At 37.9% G+C, this 19,012-nt stretch overlaps 1 protein-coding gene across 5 annotated transcripts in view; it reads left to right on the top strand.

Annotated features, from left to right (window-relative positions):
- LOC138762115 (activin receptor type-1-like) overlaps positions 1-19,012 on the top strand; it is a 111,137-nt gene that overhangs the window by 73,440 nt on the left and 18,685 nt on the right. For all 5 annotated transcript variants that reach the window (XM_069935478.1, XM_069935480.1, XM_069935481.1 and 2 more), the window contains 4 exons: positions 3,917-4,119; positions 6,719-6,818; positions 14,226-14,372; positions 17,516-17,791. In XM_069935478.1, the coding sequence (XP_069791579.1) occupies positions 3,917-4,119; positions 6,719-6,818; positions 14,226-14,372; positions 17,516-17,791 (726 nt within the window). The remainder of the gene's footprint in view (positions 1-3,916; positions 4,120-6,718; positions 6,819-14,225; positions 14,373-17,515; positions 17,792-19,012) is intronic.

Here is a 19,012-nt window from a genome sequence, read left to right on the forward strand (position 1 = left end):
CAGTAGGGCATCACCAGTGTACGATTTTGCATCCTTCATTTTTCTGCTGCTTGAAGGACGTGCCATGAAAATCTAATTATGCTGTTTTTCTCTTCCCCACCTTGATTGATTTTAGTTTCCATATTTATCCTTTTCCGAAATGGGAATGTAAACTGCTGTATTTAAATTCTGCAAGCTGAAAATAAGATTGGAATATTATTGACATTGATGAGACTAGAAAATACAGGAGGATAAAGTATTGGTCCTTAGTCCTGCTCTGCAGTTCAGCAAAATCATTTACCTTGGCACAAAATCCCATATTAATCTTGTATCATTAGATTCTCTTAATATTTAGGGTGGCATAGTGTGAAGCTCAATGTTATTATAGCACCAGTGACCCGGGTTCTAATCTGGTGCTGTCTGTAAGGAGGTTGCATGTACTCCCAGTATCTGTGTAGGTTTCCTCTGGGTGTTTCGGTTTCTTCCCACCCTTAAATGTTCGGGAGGGGTTGTAGGTTAATTGGCATATTTTGGAGGCATGGTAGGGCCTGTTACCATGCTATATGTCTAAATTCTAAGTCTAAAATAATACCTTCCATATACTCAGCATCTGAGTATAGAAAATTCCAATGGCTGGTGACTTTCTATCTTTCTCATCCTGAATAGACAACATATTTTTTATTTTCTAGATTGGGACTCTGTTCTAGATGCTATGGCCAGGCAAAGCATAATTTCCCCCCACCACCCATCAGGTTCAGCCCCGTACAATTTTGTGCTTTTCCATGAAAATGCCTCTCCTGAAGTGGCTCAATCCATTCAGTACCTCTTCCATGGGATGATCCCGACTCCCCACACTAAATTTTCTCAGAACCAGAAATTAATTGGTGAGTCTTGGATGCACTTCTTCTGTTCATTACATGGGCAAAGTCCAAATTATAAATGAAGCTAAAAAGAACAATGTGAACTGAAATTCTTGCTTGCTACAGCTAAACAGGTGCACCAACAACACGAGTAAACATGACATTACCCTCTGTATTGAAAGGGATGATGATCATAAAGGATAGATGAAAAAAGTGATCTCAGGAGTACAGACTGGTCTTTTCGCGGTCCCAAGGTGGTTTAATGTTAAGGGGACATAATGAAAGGTAGCCTGACACTATTGGATTAAAAACTATCCTTGAATTTGGTGCTGGGCTTCAGTACCATCTACAGCACCGTACAGAACCTTTGGTCCACAGTGTTGTGCCAGCCTAAAAACTGGTCAGATTTTCCCCACTGTATGACCTTCCATTTTCTAATCTAATCGTCTTTTAAGAGATTCTATTGTGTATGCACCTGCCTCCACCACAGTTGCTGGCAGTGCATTTCATGCACCCACCACTTTCTGTGGGAAAAACATGCCTCTTTCATCTCACCCTTCTACTTACTCCCAAGCACCTTAAAACTCTGACCCCCTTTGTGTTAGTTATTTCAGCCCTGGGGGAAAAAGCCTCTGGCTAGCCACATGATCAATTCCTCTCATCATCTTGTACACCTCCATTAGATCATCCCCACCCTCTGACACTCTAAGGAGAAAAACACTTGGTTTACTCTGTTTATCGGCATAAGGCATGCTCTCCAATGTAGGCAATTTCCTTGTAAAATACCTCGGCACCCTATCTGCATTCACATTTTTCCCCATAGTGAGGTGATCAGAACTAATCACTCACATTCCAATTGGGGTCAAATAGAGATTTTGTATAGCTTCAGTGTTACCTCGTGGCTACCACAATTAATGAAGCCCAACACACACTATGCCTTCTTAACAACCTAGTAATATCAACCTTGAGTGCCCTTTGGACATGGACCTCCAGATCTTTCATTTTATTCTACCTTCAAATTTGTCTGCCTGAAATGCACCACTTCACACCTTGCCACTTCTCAGCCCAATTCTGCATCCTGTCAATGTTCCTTTATAACCTCTGGCAACACTCCAGACGATCCACAAACACCACCACAAACATTTGTGTCATCCGCAAACTTAGTAACCCACTCTTCCACTTCCTCATCCAGGTTGTTTATGAAAATTGCAAAGAGGAGGTGTCCCAGATCAGATCCCTGCGGAACACCTCTGCTCTCCAATTTCCGTGCAGAAAACAAACCATTTACAACCACTTTGTGCTTTCCCTGGGCAAGCCAATACTGTAACCACAAAGTATGGTCTCCTTGGATTCTGTGCCTCCTTACTTTCTGAGTGAGCCTTGCTTTACTGAAATCCATATAAACTAAATCCACTGATCTATCTTCAATGTTCTTTGAAACATCCTCAAAGAATTTAATCAATCGTAAGACACAACATTCCCCTGTCAAAGCCATACCAACTATCCTTAATCAGATGGTGCCTTTCTAAATGATTCTAAATCCTGTCACTCAACATCTTCTCCAACAGTTTGCCCACCACTGATGTAAGACTCATTGGTCTATAATTTACTGGGTTGTCTCTATTCCTTTTCTTGAATGGGGGAACATTTGCAACCCTCCAATCCTCCAGTACTTCTGTCCCCAGTGACAATATGAAGATCATCGCCAGTGGCTCAGCAATCTCCTCCTGCATTTCCCACAATAGCCATGGGAAAATCTTGTCCTGGTGATTTGTCTAACTTCATCCTTTTCAAAAACTCCAATACATCTTCTTAAAGTCAACACTTTCAAGTCCTTCAATCTGCTTTAAGTCATCCTCACAATTGCTAAGTTCCTTTTCTCTGGTGAATACTGAAGCAAAGTATTCATCAATGTCCTCCACTACCACCTCCATCTCCATGCACATTTACACTATCAGACATGATGGGTCCCATCCTCGCAAGAAGGCTGCAACCTGAAGTTACCAGTGGGAAGAAGTTGTGACCGGGGTGATGGGGTCATTTATGATGTTGGCTGCTTTCTTGAGACAGCACCTCACCCAGATGTCTTCAGTGAATGGGAGGTCTGACCTTGTGATGGCCTTGGCGAAGTTTGCAGCCTTCTGCATTTCTGGGTGGTCGAATTATCAAACCAAGCTGCGATGCAAGCAGCCAATATAGTTGTCACAGTGACCAGTAGAAGTTTGTTAGAGTATTTGACAAAATGCCAAATCTTCTCTGACTTAAAAAGTGGAGATGTTGGTGTGCCTTCTTCATAGTTGCCTCTGTGCTGGCTTCAAGAGAGTTTCTCTGAGGCGTGGACTCCCAGGAAACTGAAGGAACTAACCCTCACCACTGCTTTCCACCCTATGAAGACAGGTGCATAGTTCCTTGGCCTCCCCTTTCCTTAATGAGCAACTCTCCAATCCTCCATAGTTTTGTTGATGTTGAAAACAAGATTGTTGTTCCAGTTATATTCTTGATTTCTATTCTGTATTCTGATTCATTATTTTCAATTCTTTAGCCAAAACAGTGCTGTTTTCAATTAAGTTATAGATTGCGTTGGAGTTGAACTTGGCTGTGCAGTTATGTGTACAGGTATTAGAAATGGAGCAAGTGACCAAGGAAGATTGGTATTATCTCAGTTGTAGAATAAGAAGTGATTATTCAGAATTGTTTGTTCATTGTTAATTTTATTTTTCTGGCTGCTTGATCGTTTTGTTTGGAAAATCGCGTCCAATTTTGTGCAGCATAACTCTGTGGTCATTGAATACCATACTCCCTGCCACCACACCCGACCTTTGTCCCCTGCTGAATCGTGGAGCAAAGAATTCGCAAGTAATTTCTCAACGGCATCCTCATTGATATTAGTTAATTTGGTGTGGACTAGCATTTGGCCTCTGCTTTAATGCAGTTATTCATGGTTTATTTTGTCAAATTTGCTGTATGACTATTGAAAATGTTGAGTGACGTCAATTAATGTACATTAATCTTTACTACAAAATTATATTTTCATCTTTTTGTTCAATTAATGCATCAACTCATTTCTTCCTTCTCAGGGGCACCAATAGGCTACAGCGCGAGAACCCTGACTTTTGTCATTGTTGCTTCAATGCTAGTCCTGATCGTAGTCACCGTGGTAACAGTAATAATAATGCGAAAGCTTCAGCAAAGTCACTTGCAAAGATTAAATCCTCGAGAAGCTGAGTATGGTGCCATTGATGGACTGATTGCCTCAAATGTCGATGATAGCACGCTAGCTGTAAGGATTTTAAAACTTCTCTTGCCTTGTGTTCAAAGTACTATTGTCAAACATGACATCACATACAATCTTGAGATTTTTTTTTCCTGCAAGCCAGGCAGAATTTCTACTTGTTGGTAATGCAAACTGTGCACAAGAAAAAGGTGCATCTACATGAAAGAAATGTAAATAAACTATGTAAATACAAAAAAAAATTAGTAATAATTAATGTGAAAAGTAAGAGTCCAAAAATGAGCCCCTGAGTTTGTTGTTGAGGAGTCTGATGGTGGAGGGGTATCAACTGTTCCTGGTGGTAAGAGTTGTTGTACCGATACCTCTTTCCAGATGATAGTAGTGAGAACAGAGCATGTCCTGGGCACTGCTCTGTGACTGCAGCATTCCACATAGATTTTCCCTGGTAGGGAGAGATTTGCTTCTGATGTACTGGGCTGCGTCCACCACCATTAGCAGGGCTTTCTGCTCAGAGGTTTCGGCTCCACCATTCCAGGCTGTGATGCAGCTAGTAAGCACACTTTCCACTATGCATCTGTAGTAGTTTGCCACGGTTTTCGATGTCATACCAAACCATCACAAGTTCCCAAGGAAGTAAAGACACTGATCTTCTTTCTTTTTGATGACATTAGTATGTTGGGTCCAGGAGAGTTCTTCTGAGATAGTGACTCCTAGGAACTTAAATTTGCTCACTCTCTCCACCTCTGATTCTCTCCCCCCCTCGCCCCATGATCACTGGACTGTATTAAGTCCACAATCCGCTTCTTGGTTTTGGTGACATTGAGCGGGAGGTTGTTATTAATGCACCATTCTGCCAAGTTTTCAATCTCCCTCCTGTATACTGACTCATTGCCCCTTTTTATACATCCACTACTGTGACATCATCAGCAAGTTTGTAGATAGTGTGGATTTTGTGCTCCGCCACAAAGTCATAGGTGTAAGGCGAGTGGAGCAGGGAGTTAAGTATACAGTCCTGTGGTGCTCCAGTACTGACAGATTGTGGGGGAGATGTTCTTCTTGCCAATCTGCATTAATTTGGGTCTGGAGGTGAGGAGATCGAGGATCCAATTAGACAGTGGGGTATTGAGACCCAGGTCTTGGAGTTCGCTGATAGGTTTTGAGATTGTAGTCAATAAAGAGCATCTGATGTATGGATCTTTGCTTCCAGGTGTTCCATGATTTTATGTAGAGCCAGTGAAATGGCATCTGTCTTAGACCTGTTGCTGCTGTAGGCAAATTGGAATGGATCCATGTTGCTGCACAGACAGGAGCTGATCTGCTTCAATACCAGCCTTCTAAAACACTGGTAGAGCCACTGGTCAGTAGTCATTTAGGCAGGTTACCATGTTCTTTTTGTGCACAGATATGCTAGAGGTCTGTTTGAACCAGGGGGGTGCCACACTGCTGGAGTGAATGTTGAAGATATCCGTGAATACATTGGCTAGTTGGTCAGCACAGATTTTCAGTACTTGGCCAGGAACTCCACTTGCATTGAATTTACTCTCCTAAAGGCAGTCTTTGTGTCGTTTTCAGATAAGGACACTGTGTGCACAGTGTTTCTTCCTTGTTCTGGTGGTCATATCTATCATACAAGTTGGAGTTCACCTGGGAGTAAAGCTTTGCTGTCTCCTACTGACCCAGATTAGGTTTTGCAGGTGTGGTGTCATTTAGGCTCTGCCACAGCTGTTGGCTATCCTTCATTGTTTCCATTCTCTTCTGTAATGTCCATTTGGCCTGGAGATAGATTTCTGTAGGTTGTATCCTCTCCTTGCGTAGTTTTAAAGCATTTTCATTTGTTCATGCTTCTTCTGCATGTAAACTGGAGTAAGTGGAAGTAGTGGTAACTCTAATCTGTTTTGGGAAATTTGTGTTTTTTCCACCCACAAACTGTACATCTCATTTGTTATTAAGAGGCTTGGAATTTGCAAAGATAAAATTATGGAGGAGAGCCCTCTAATAGAGTTCTATCGACATTCACACTGTACCACTCAGTTGGTTCCAAGAAACTGTTATTTCAATGAGTTTGCAATTTTAGAACATGCATCCGAGCACAAGAAAATAAGAGGAGACCATTTGGCCCCTTAATCTTCGCCAATATTTAATGCATTTGTGGCTGATATGCCCTCGGCTTCATGTCATCTTCTGTGTCTGCATCCATAGCCCTCAATTCCCTGATATTTCAAAACTTCATCTATTTTTTTAAATGTCCCCAGTGATAGAGAGAAGACAAGTTTGCCACTCTTCATGAGAATTGGTTTCTGTATGGCTCAGGACTACACTCAAATTTTGTAGCTATGAATCTCAAATGAGGTTCTTGTGAAAACATTTTGACTCCTGCCTCTTCAGAATCTTGTGTGTTTCATGTAAATCAGCACTAAATTTTATAAACTCCAAAGGAATATTGAATTAATTTCTTTAGCTGTTCATCATTGGGAAATACTTCCCTTATGGCTTTATGCATTGCATACTTCAAGTGAATAATCTGGTGTAACTATATTTGGAGCTTTTGACTTCCTTCACCAAATGACTCCAGATTGAAAAATCTTGTTTGCCTTTTGAAAACCAGTAATTGTGGTTCACTTTGTTACATCATCTGTTTATCTCGCAGGATCTGCTGGATAATTCCTGCACATCAGGTAGTGGATCGGGTCTTCCCTTGTTCATACAAAGAACAGTGGCTCGGCAGATCACCCTGGTAGAATGTATTGGTGAGTTCCTATTTGTTTACACTGGTTGAGCAAGCTTGTATTTTGTAAGGGGAAAAGTCTTATTTTCCTCATACCATTTCCATTTGGGGTTCTGAGCTACAAAAGAAGTCAGCAGATTATGAACTTCCATGGGTGATTTTTCAGGGACAAAATGCAATGAGTTGCTTGGGAGAAGAAGTTAAAGCTCTATAGCAAATTGGAAGTGATCTTTGATGACCTGACACTGATATTTGAACATGAACCACAGCTAAAACAAAATTGATCATCTGGTTTTGAAATAATATATTTTGAAAACTTAAATTTACAAATTCCATGCCCAAGATTTGCCTTTCCGCATTCAATCTGAAGGTTTTAGTTATTTACTGGAGCTTAAACTTGTTTATGGAACCTCTCAAGTTTTAAGTTGTTTTGTTTGAGCATTAAAACTCCTAAATATTGTATTTTTTGTCAATTATAAATTTTGTGACTGGATTGCACAGTTTGAAGTACAGTACAATTCCAATTAACTGAAATGGTCAGGACAGGGCCCATTTCGGATAAATGTTTTTTTCGGAGAACCAGTAATTTTTTTTAAAAACAGCCCAGTAGCAACAGCAAATCACTTGTAACAGTGTTTAAACAACAACAAACAACAAGGTAAGGCTTTTTAAGCATTAAAATAAGGTTCAGTTTTCACCAAAAAATATTGCTGGCCACCACCGACAGTTCCCCACCGAGGACCCATTTGTGCTGTGACCCCGAGGTCCCATTCCTGCCGCCGCCAGGAGCCTGAGGTCCGCTGCTGCCACCGCCAGGGGCCCAAAGTCCGCTTCTGCCAATGTTAGGGGCCTGACATCCCTGGTCAGTTCAGCTCTGAAAAAAATGAGGATTTCGGAGAATCCAATTTCAGACTATTGGAGTTGAACTGTATTTTTTATTAGCTTATAAACTTGTTCAATATTCTGTAGGTTAGTTGAAGTAACTGATCACTTTTTTTTTGAAATGCTGAAGGAACTCAGCATATCTTGCAGTGTTCATAGGAGGTGACGATGTATAACCTCCATTTCAGGCCTGAGCCCTCCTTCAAGGTATGTTCAATTAGGGGGGACGTGGCAAGATGGCGTAAAGGCAAGACGTGTATTCCACCTTCTCCCAGCTGGAACATTAAACGCCCGACTATGTTGTTTAAAATTAGTTAAAAATAATATTTTTAATTTTTTAAACAATAGTAAATTACTATGGCAACTGATGTGAAAAAAATCTAAGGCTCAGCTCCAAAAGAAATTGCTATTTAAAAGTACAGAAGAATTGAAGCCTACCTTTACAGTGGAATCCTCTGAGTCGATTTTGGCAATTCCCAAGGCCAGAGGACCCCAGCTTGGCCGATCTTGACACTGGCGCCGACCTTGTTCCTGCAAGATGGTGCCGGCACCCTGGTGAGTTCGGCTGTTGCCGATCCACGTGCACGTGAAGCCGTGCGGACGATAGAGAGAGCAGCGGCCCCGCGATCTTGCCGGGCAGCCTGGGGTCGCGTGGAGTAGCGTCGGAAGATGACATGCCCCGTGGCTTTGCCCGGCTTCCGTGGAGCGTCACTGGTCCGGGAGCTCCTTGATAAGGTGTGGGCTGCAGGGGAACTCAAACGCTGGCGCCTCAGAGGTCAGGGTGTCCAGACCCACAGCCGCACTGTCAAGGCATCTATACTGACAGAAGAGGAATTACTTACCTTTGCAGAATACGTCCAGCAGGGGGAGCCAGCAACCTATGAAGGTAAACCTCAAAAAGTGGAACCGGAACCTGGAATGGATCCAGTGTTTACAGTTCTGGAAGGGATTGCCTATCAGATGGGTAATATGTCAAAACAAATATCAGATCAAATGAATCAAGGATTTATGGAGGTGAAAATGAAGATGCATACTTTATGTGAAATGTCAAATATGCAGCAAAATATGAATGTAGTCAAAAGTGACATTAATAGATGTATAAAATCTGTTGATACTGTACAAGAAAATTCTTAAGAAAATTGAGACAGCTTTTTCTGAGTGTCAAAGTCAAGTGGAGCGTAATAGTGAAAAATTAGAAAGAGTGGAAGGATCTTTCGTAGATTGGGGAATTCAAAAAAGAGACTTATTGAGGAAGACTGATTCTTTGGAAAATCAGAATCTGAGAAATAATGTGAAGATAGTTGGTCTTCCAGAAGATGTTGAAGGCTCTGATCCTATAAAATTCTTTAAATGCTGTATCCCAGAAGTTTTGGGTAAAGAGATCTTTCCTGAAAGTTTGAAGTTAGATAGGGCTCAGAGCTCTGAGAAGAAAACTGCTTCCAGGACAACCACCGAGAGCAGTTTTGATTCGTTGTTTAAAATACCAGGATAGAGAAATGATTTTACGTATGGCAGTACAAAAAGCACGACAAAATCAATCTCCATTAATGGTTCAAAACAACAGTGTTCTTTTATGCTGATTTGAGTCAGGAAGTTATTCGTAGACAGCAAGAATTCAATACGGCTAAAGATGTTCTGTGGCGAAAAGATTATAAATTTGCTTTTCGTTACCCTGCAATTTTGAATGTTTTTTATGAAAACTTTCAATCTCAATTTTTTTGAAAATGATCATGATGCCTTCGTTTTTGCTAACTCTCTGCCGGAATTGAGAAGAAATAGTCGTTCTCCACCTTTGTCTCCTAAAAGGAGATTAAATGGAAATGGAAATGGCAGTTGAAATGGAAAGAAAGAAGAAATACAGAATCCTCTTAATATCGAAGATCCAGAGCAATAGTTGGGTGTGGAGTTACTGGGTTGAAGATGTGGACTACTAAAAACTTTGCAAGTCATCTGCCACCAGTGGGTTTCCCACACCCAGTTTTTTAGGGTAATACTGCCTTTGGGTGGTTTTTCTTTTGAGTGTTTTTTTATTTTTATTTTGATTTTTTTTTTAAGAGGGTTTTTTCCTCCTTTTATTTTTAAAGATTATAAAGGGGAGCATTATTTTATAGAGTTTAATTTTTTTGGGTGTGTGTATTTACTAATAGTTAAAATTATGTCTAGATTGAACTTCGAAACTTTTAATCCAATAAAGAGAAAGAGAGTATTGGTATATGTAAAAAAAAAGATGAAAATTGATATTGCTTTTTTTTTTAAACAAGAAACACATTTGACTGAGAAAGAACATTTGAAATTGAAAAGAGACTGGGTTGGCCAAATTTTTTATTCTTCTTTTAATTCTAAAGAAAAAGGAGTAGCGATTTTAATTCATAAGAACTTACCATTTGAATTGGAATCTACTGAAGGGAATGCTGGTAGAGTTTTGAGTTAATTGTAAAATTTTTGCAGAATTTTGGACACTGCTTAATTTATATGCACCCAATACAGATGATGAGCAGTTTATTTCAGAAGCTTTTTTTCTTTTTAAATCAGGCTAATGAGAATATTTTAGTGGGTGGTGATTTCAATTGTGTTTTGGATCCTTTATTAGATAGAAATCTGAAGAGTATAAGGAAGTCAAAGATGGCAATACAACTTAATGCATTAATGCAAGATTTAAATTTGGTAGATATTTGGAGAAAAGTTAATCCTACTGAGAAAAATTTTTCTTTTTATTCTTCAAGGCATGACTCGTTTTCCAGAATTGATTTATTTTTGGTATCAGCATATCTTCAGGGTAGGGTATTGCAAACTGAATATAAAAGTAGAGTTCTATCAGATCATTCATTATTAATTTTCTCTTGTGAAAGTTCGGAGATAGTACATTCAACATATAGATGGAGATTTAACACAATGTTATTGAAAAAAGGAGTTTGTTACCTTTGTAAAAGAGCATATTTCTTTATTTTTGACCAAAAATATTAATTCTGTAAAAAGTCATTTTTTAGTATGGGATGCTTTAAAAACTTATTTGAGGGGACAGATCATTAGCTATTCTACGAAAGTTAAGAAACAATATATGACAGAAAGTTTACAGTTGGAAAATCAGATTGCTGAACTAGAGAAGGACTTTCAGAAAGATATTAAGGAAGATTTAAAAAAAAAAAAGCCCTATTAACGAAGTTAAAGTTACGGTATAATACTTTACAAACTTACCAGTTTGAGCGCTTAATTAATAGATCTAAACAATGTTGTTATGAGTTGGGGGAAAGGGCTCACAAGGTTCTTGCCTAGCAATTGAAAACTGAACAGGTGTCTCGGACTATTAATGCTGTTAAAAAGAATTCAATAATAATCTATAAGCCTCAGGAAATTAATGACCAGTTTTATTTATTTTATCAAAAATTATATACTTCTGAGGGGAAACAGGATAATAGTACTATTGATTCTTACTTATCTAAATTAACATTACCAGTACTCGATGAGAAAGGTATTCAGGAGTTGGAATCTCCATTTATGGATTTTGAAATCGAGGAAGCTATTCAGGTAAGTCCCCTGGAGATGTTGGGTTTCCTGTGGAATTCTATAAACTTTTTTATGATGAATTTTCTAATATATTTGGGGAAACTTTAAATTAAGTTACTGAAGATCAGAAGTTACCAAAAACGTGTTTGAGTGCTTTAATAACTGTTATCCCAAAGAAAGACCAAGATCCTTTACAGGTATCTTCATATAGACCTATTTCTTTATTGAATGTAGACTATAAAATTATGGTGAAAGTATTAGCTAAGAGACTTGCTAAATATTTACCTAAATTAGTACATATTGACCAAAAAGGTTTTATTAAGAATAGAAATGCCTCAGATAATATACTTCGATTGCTTACTTTGATCAATGCTTATCGGTGGCAACCTAATCATCCTATGGTAGTTGCATTAGATGCCGAAAAAGCTTTTGATAGGTTTGAATGGGACTTTTTAATTTAAGGTATTAGAGAAATTTTAATTTGGCCCTTTCTTTATTGGTTGCGTTAAGTCCTTGTATATGAATCTGATTGCTAGGGTGGTGACAAATAGACAGACATCTTTACCTTTTAAGTTGACTCGATCAACTTGTCAGGGATGCTCATTGTCACCAGCCCTATTTGCATTGGCTATAGAACTGTTAGCACAGGCTATTAGACAAAATGAGGATATTAGAGGGATGAGGATTAAGGATGAAGAATGTAAAATTAATCTATTTGCAGATGATGTGTTGATATATTTGACAGAACCTGAGAAATCATTGAAACAGTTACAGGAATGTTTATTGAAATTTGGAGAACTGTCCGGATATAAAGTTAATTGGGATAAAAGTGAAATTTTGCCAATTGGAGTAAAAGATTATTCTGAATTTAAAAATATTACAAAATTAAGATGAACGAATAAAATCAAATACTTAGGTGTGTTTGTGGACAATGACTATCAATCGTTATATCAATTAAATTATGTACCTATATTGAGGCAGATTAAAGCAGACTTAACTAAATGGAAAGATCTTCCATTAACACTAGTTGACGTGTTAATTGTATTAAGATGAATATATTTCCTCGAATTCAACATTTATTTCAATCAATACCTTTTTGCTTTCAAAGAGTTTTTTTCAGGCTTTGAATAAAGCAGTACGAGAGTTTTTGTGGAAAGGTAAATTAGCTCGAGTAGTGTTGCACAAACTTGCTTGGAAATATGCATTGGGTGGCTTACAACTGCCACATTTTCAAAATTATTATGAGGCAACTCAGTTGAAGTTTATTAGTAGATTGATAGATTTGGATCAACCTCCTAGTTGGGCTAAGGTGGAGATATCATGTCTACCTAGCACGGAGATGCATGAATTTATATTCTGTTGGAATTTGATTTTATTGCAGGAATATGATATGCCAATACTGAAACATTTATTAAAGATTTGGATTAAAAAAAAAATTTAGGGTCGAAAGATAAATTACCAATTTTAACTCCATTATTCAATAATCGGCTTATTCTTTTTTCAGTGTTTAAAAGTTATTTAAAGATTTTGAATTCTAAAGGTATTTTATCAGAGGGACAATTTCTTTCTTTTATCCATTTGAGAGAACAAATAAATTCTTTATTAGTGTTTAATCAGGTTTAGGGCTTTGGCAAAGGATAATTATGGTAGAGAGGTGTATTTACCTACTTTGTCGAAATTTCAACCTTTGATTTCTACTATATCAAAGAAGGGTTATGTACAATTTATTACAGGACAATGTGGATAAATCAGATTGGGAAAAATCTAAACTTAAATGGGAGACTGATTTAGTGTTTACTTTTCCTGAAGATGATTGGGCGAACATGTGTCAGGACAATGTAATTAAATTGACTAATGTAAAATACGGTATGGTCAATTATAATTTTTTATATTAATTGTATTTATATTAATTGTATTTGACCCTGGAAAAGTTTTAAAAAAAAATGGGTTTAGTAATTCAGATTCTTGCTTTAGATGTGATTTATCTATTGGTGCTTTTTTTACATGCTGTTTGGACCAGTGTGAAAGTCCAACCATTTTAGCAAGAAATTAAAATAGTTTTGGAAAAATTGTATAATTTTAAACTACCTTTGGATCCAATGATATTTTTGTTGAGAGATTTATATTCATTAAGGGGAATGGGTTTGGATGAAAGTTCAAATTGCTTTTATACGTTTGGTGTTGTCGGTAGCGCGTAAATGTGTTGCTATTTCTTGGAAAGATGATGTAGAAATTAATATATGCTGGCATAATGAATTGAAAGCTTGTATTGTTATGGAAAAAATTACTTATAATTTACATGACAATTTTTTTTTTGTTGAAAAGTGGTCTCCGTATTTGAGATATATGCAATTAGATGTATTTTGAACTGTTATTAACATTTATATATTTTATAAAAAAAATTGTCATGTAAATTATAAGTAATTTTATATATATATATATATATATATAAATTATTTACATATATATAAATATATACACACATATAATTAATTATATATATATATTTGATTTACATTTCTGGCTTCCCCTAAGGGAGCTAGTGGAGGGTGGGGGGTGGGGGAGAGAGTTTTTTTTAATTTGTTTTTTCTTTTTTTTTAATCTATAAATCTTTGTAAAATTACTTTGTTTGAATATTTATATTGTATGTTATACTTTTTACTTACCTTTTTTAAAAAAAAACTTTATTTAAAAGATATGTCCAATTAACATCTTTTGTCTATTGGTTTGTACTCCTCCTTCTGCCTATTCTTCACTCCCAGACTTTTAATTTGGGCACCTACCTGATTTTTCTTTATGCCTTGAAGAAGGGTTCAGGCTTGGATCGTTGGTTATATATCTTTACCTCCTAGAGTTGCTGCGAGACCTGCTGAGTCCCTCCAACATTTGTGTTTTTAACTACAATCGCGGTGTCTGCAGACTTTCATGTTTCACAAATTTCTTGAGACAGTTTTCAGGTCAATCTACTGGTGTGTTGAAAAGTATGTTAAGTGAAGGTCCCACTGCATAGATAGTGGTGTATCTCCTGTGTTCTGTTTCCTAGGAAAAGGGCGCTTTGGAGAGGTGTGGCGGGGTCAGTGGCAAGGAGAAAATGTTGCAGTGAAAATATTTTCTTCCAGAGATGAAAAATCCTGGTTCAGAGAGACTGAGATCTACAACAGTGTGCTCTTGAGAAATGAAAACATTTTAGGTGAGTGAGTTGTTATCATGTAATTTTCAAATGATATTATTAGAAAAAAATAATTTGGTACTGCCAATTAATAAAATTAACAACAACATCTGGGATTTGTTAATCTTAGAAACCTGATGCCTCATTGCACGATGCTCTGTCTGTTTTCACAGATGCATTAAGCCCAGAATGTGATTTATTTATTTTTTGTTATGAACTTCCATTTTCTTACCATAAAGATCCTAGGAAACATTAAACTTTGGAAGAGACAACTGCATTTTGAAGGTGTGCTGAGATATAATTACTGGGGAGTATCCAATCCAATCCTGCATAAATAAATTAACTTTACATTTTTAGTGTTGACAGAATGTCTGGACAATTCCAAGATTTAAAAATATTTATTTAAATATTACTACATTTGAGGGTTTTTTTTAGCTTGGACAGTGTGACAGGACAGGAACAGACCCATTCTGTTATTGGAATCAAAAAAATTGAAACTTAATACAATACAATCTTATAAAGCACACATGACAGAAATATTATGGAATTAGGTGATAGAGCCCTTAAAGTTTTAGCATGGCAACTCAAAGCAGAGCAATTATCAAGAACAATAGTAGCAGCAAAAAGTGAAACTGGTCAAATTACATATAAAATGCAAGAAATTAATGATGATTTTAGGAATATTTGTAAACAATTATATCAGTCAGGATCTTTAAAGGTCGAGGAAAAAAAAAGATGAATATCTATCACAAGTTACATTGCCTGAATTAAATGTCGATGTAAAAATTGAATGGTGAAACCCTCTGATCAGATCATTGTATCTGGTGGGTTCTCTGTTAGCCTCTGTGCGTACTCGAACAGTAATGACTTCATGTTGACATAGTGGAAACAGCAGGGGCGAGTGAAATTTGCCAATTACGAGTGGTTTTAACTTGTGTTCCAGTCTTGTTAGCACAAAACAGCAATGTCGCACTATCTTTGCATTGTTTGAATCCCTCATGTCAATGGTCATCATTATTACAAGACAGCAAGTGGTCTTGGTGCAGCAAACAACTTAACTTTGTCTTACCTGTTTCTGATAAAGCAGCTTTGCCCTAAGATTGTCAATTTTCTTTTCTAATGAATGGTCAGTAGTATGAATGGTAGGGGAAGCCTCCCTCCAGTCTAGTTTGTATCATGGCCCTTGCGCCACATTTCTAGCCTTGACCTTGGTGGTGGCCGAACCCTTTAAGACCTCTGTATTCCAGCCCACCTGGAGACTTGAAATTGTTAGTGCGGTTCAGTAGCTGGTCATTGAGTGCAAGACAGCTTGCTACTGATTGCAGTGGCAGGAGGTTGAAAGGTGAGTGTTTAAGCGGACAGACACCATTTTTTTTTGACTGTCCAACTAGTGGAAATAACTCAACATCTACCTTGTCAAGCCTCCTTGGATGGTTGTATGTTATAGTTCTTCTAAACTCCAAGGAATGCAATCCCAAACAATTTAAATCCTCTTAATAGGTCAGCCCTCTTATCTCAGGCATTTTGAGGTTGCAAATCATAATTTAAAATTTTTTTAAATTCAGACATACAGCACAGTAACAGCGCATTTTGCCCCTTGAGCCTGTGCTGCCCCAATTGCATACAACTCCTGGTATATTTTGAAGGGTGGGAGGAAACTTGAGCTCCCGGGAAAAACCCATGCGGACACAGGAAGAACATACAAACTTAGTGTGGGTTTCAAACCCCGGTCCCAATCGCTGGTGCTGTAACAGCTTTGCGCTAACTGTGCCTCCCTTATTTCCAATGCTGCCATCCTTTTTAGGTGGGGATTGAGGGCTAAAACTGTACACAATATTCCAGTTGTGATCTTGCCAACACACTGGTATAACTGTGGATAATTTTGCCTTTCTTAAATTCCAACCCCTCTGCAATAAATGTCATTTGTCTTCTTAACTACTTGTTGAACTGTCTGATAACTTATTATTCTGTGGAAATCTATTTTAACCATCCTTTGCTAGCTTTGAACAATGAAGTTTCTCCTTTGATCAGCTGGTCAAACTTCTCTGCTTGAGCTATTCTTTCAGAATAGGCCTGGAAATTGGAAGGCTTTCTGAACGTGCTTGAAGGAACCACTCATACAGGGAGTCATCGAGGCTGACATCCTTGGCTGTCTTCATGTGGATTTGACTTTCATTCTTGATCGCGCCAAGTGCGTGAAGCTTGCCCTTCATGGAAAAAGTTTTGCGTTTTTTAACGGTACATTCCATTTTGGAAAAAAAATCACTTCCAGAAAGGGGGGTGGGGTTCCAAAGGCTCATTGTGTTATATCCAGATTTGCGTTAAATTGGGACGCGTTAAATCAAAGTTCCACTGTATCTAATTGCTTGAATGGTCTTGTGAAACTTTGGAATTGCACGGCCAGCATTTAATCCCATTTTCTAATTGGCTTCACCTATTACAAGGACACCTACAAGCTTTGTGGTTAAGCTACTCCCTAAGTATTATAAATTGAGGATTTTGACCCAGAGACCATTTTTGAGGGGCTTTTTTGTTTTCAATAGAGATGATTGAGACCTGGAGAGAAATAAAGGGAGGAAAGTTTCAGCGAGATACGGGTACTTTTTTTTTCAACAGAGTTGTGGGTGCCTGGAATGCCTTGTCAGGGATGGTGGTGGAGGCTGAAACATTCGTGGCATTTAAGAGATTCTTAGGCATGTGGATAAAAGGAAAAATAAGGCCTGTGAGGTAGGAAGGACTTAGTTTTATTTTTGGTAAGAATATATAGGTCAGCACAACATCAAGGGCTGAAGGGCCTGTACTGTGCTATAGTGTTCTATGTAAAGGGACTTAGTGACATTATCATCTGTTACTGCTTCCATTTGTTGTTGAGGAAACCTTGGTCACTCAATAGCTTTAACGTATGGTGTTGGTGGGTAACAAAGAACGATAGATGAGGTGCCAATTAGATAGGAGTACACAAAAATCAAAATCTACTGATGAAATTATTACTGCACAGCAATGTTTTTATATCTTTTGGAGGTTTAAAATGATTGGTCTGAAGAAATGTCACTTTTTTTAAATTACACATTTAGTTTTAATTGACATGATGTCACTGCTATTGAAACTCAGTGTGGAAGTGTGCCTTAGCAATTGAAACTCCATGTTTCTTTTTTTTTCCATAGGTTTTGTAGCCTCTGATATGACATCCAGAAATTCTAGTACACAACTATGGCTAATTACACATTATCATGAACTGGGATCCCTGTATGACTATCTGCAGCATACTGCATTGGATACTGTTGGTTGTTTGCGGATATCATTGTCCATTGCTAGTGGCCTAATGCATTTGCATACAGAAATAATTGGGACACAGGGAAAAGTGGCAATTGCCCATCGAGACCTTAAAAGCAAAAATATCCTTGTTAAAGAGAGTGGGCAATGTTGCATTGCAGACTTGGGTAAGTAATTTTATTCATGTTTGTTTTCTTAATATTGCTGAGTTTAGAGATTTGTTAGTAGAGATTTTGATTTTCTGATCCATGTTGGGAATGGCTTTGTAATTTTTAAGATCTGGTATTTTTTAATCACTTTAATGATCAACAACTTAATTTTGCGCTCTTTTTGATGCACCAAACCTTTTTGTTTGGTGTTGTCATTCATTCAAGACCCTGCATTAAATTAGGTCATGCTTTAAATGTGGGGGGAAGTGGTGGTTATAGTGCAAAACATGCACTAAAACAGGACTAATTGGGATGTGGATGATAGCCAGGAGACATGCTGGTTCAATCACAATATAATCTGAAGGATATATTTTTATCTGGCATGAGAATCTCCACTCAGTCATCGTTTTAGAGCATGGAACAGATTTTTCAGCCCAGCTTGCCCTTACCTGATCTAATTCCTTTTGCTTCTGTATGGTTTATATCTCACTAAAGCTTTCCTGTCCAAATATTTTTTTTAAATGTATTTGCCCATTCCATGCATCCACCAGTCCCATTGTGAAAATGTGGCCCTCGGGTCCCATTTAAATCTTCCTACTCTAACCTTCATTCTATGCTCACTAGTTTTAGATATCCCCTACCCCAGGAAAAAAAGTTTTTGCCTTGTCTCTATCCCTCATGATTTTATAAACTTTTTAAGATCCACTCTATGTTCTAAGGAGAAGAGTCCCAGAATTTCCAATCTCTCCTTATAATTCAGGGCAGTCAGTTCTGGCAACATTCCTGTGAATCCTTTCCATGTTTAATCAAAAATGTGTATAATACTCTGCCTCCCTAAAGACTTGTATAGTTGGAAATGACATGCTTGCCATTTTACTATATGCCCTGACTGATGAAGGCAAGTGTGCTAAATGCTGCCTTCACTACCCTTGTCTACCTATGTTGTCACTTGTAGAACTGCACCTGGTAACCCTCAGTCTCTCTGTTCCACAGCACACTCCAAGGTAAACCCTGCCCTGTTTCAGCTGACCAAAGTACAGCATCACACACTTGTCAGAGTTGAGTTCCATCAGCCATATCTTGGCCCACTTTCCTAGTTTGATGGAGTAATACACAAATTTTGTATTTAAAAAAAAAAAAAAGTCTGAGGGATGCATTCTGTGAAAGTCAGTTCCATCTGATCAGTGCAAGTGGGATGTGTATTATTAAATGTCTTTTGAGTTACTTTGCCAGATTATT

This window comes from Narcine bancroftii, chromosome 4, assembly GCF_036971445.1.
Source record: "Narcine bancroftii isolate sNarBan1 chromosome 4, sNarBan1.hap1, whole genome shotgun sequence".
Taxonomy (NCBI): Eukaryota; Metazoa; Chordata; class Chondrichthyes; order Torpediniformes; family Narcinidae; genus Narcine; species Narcine bancroftii.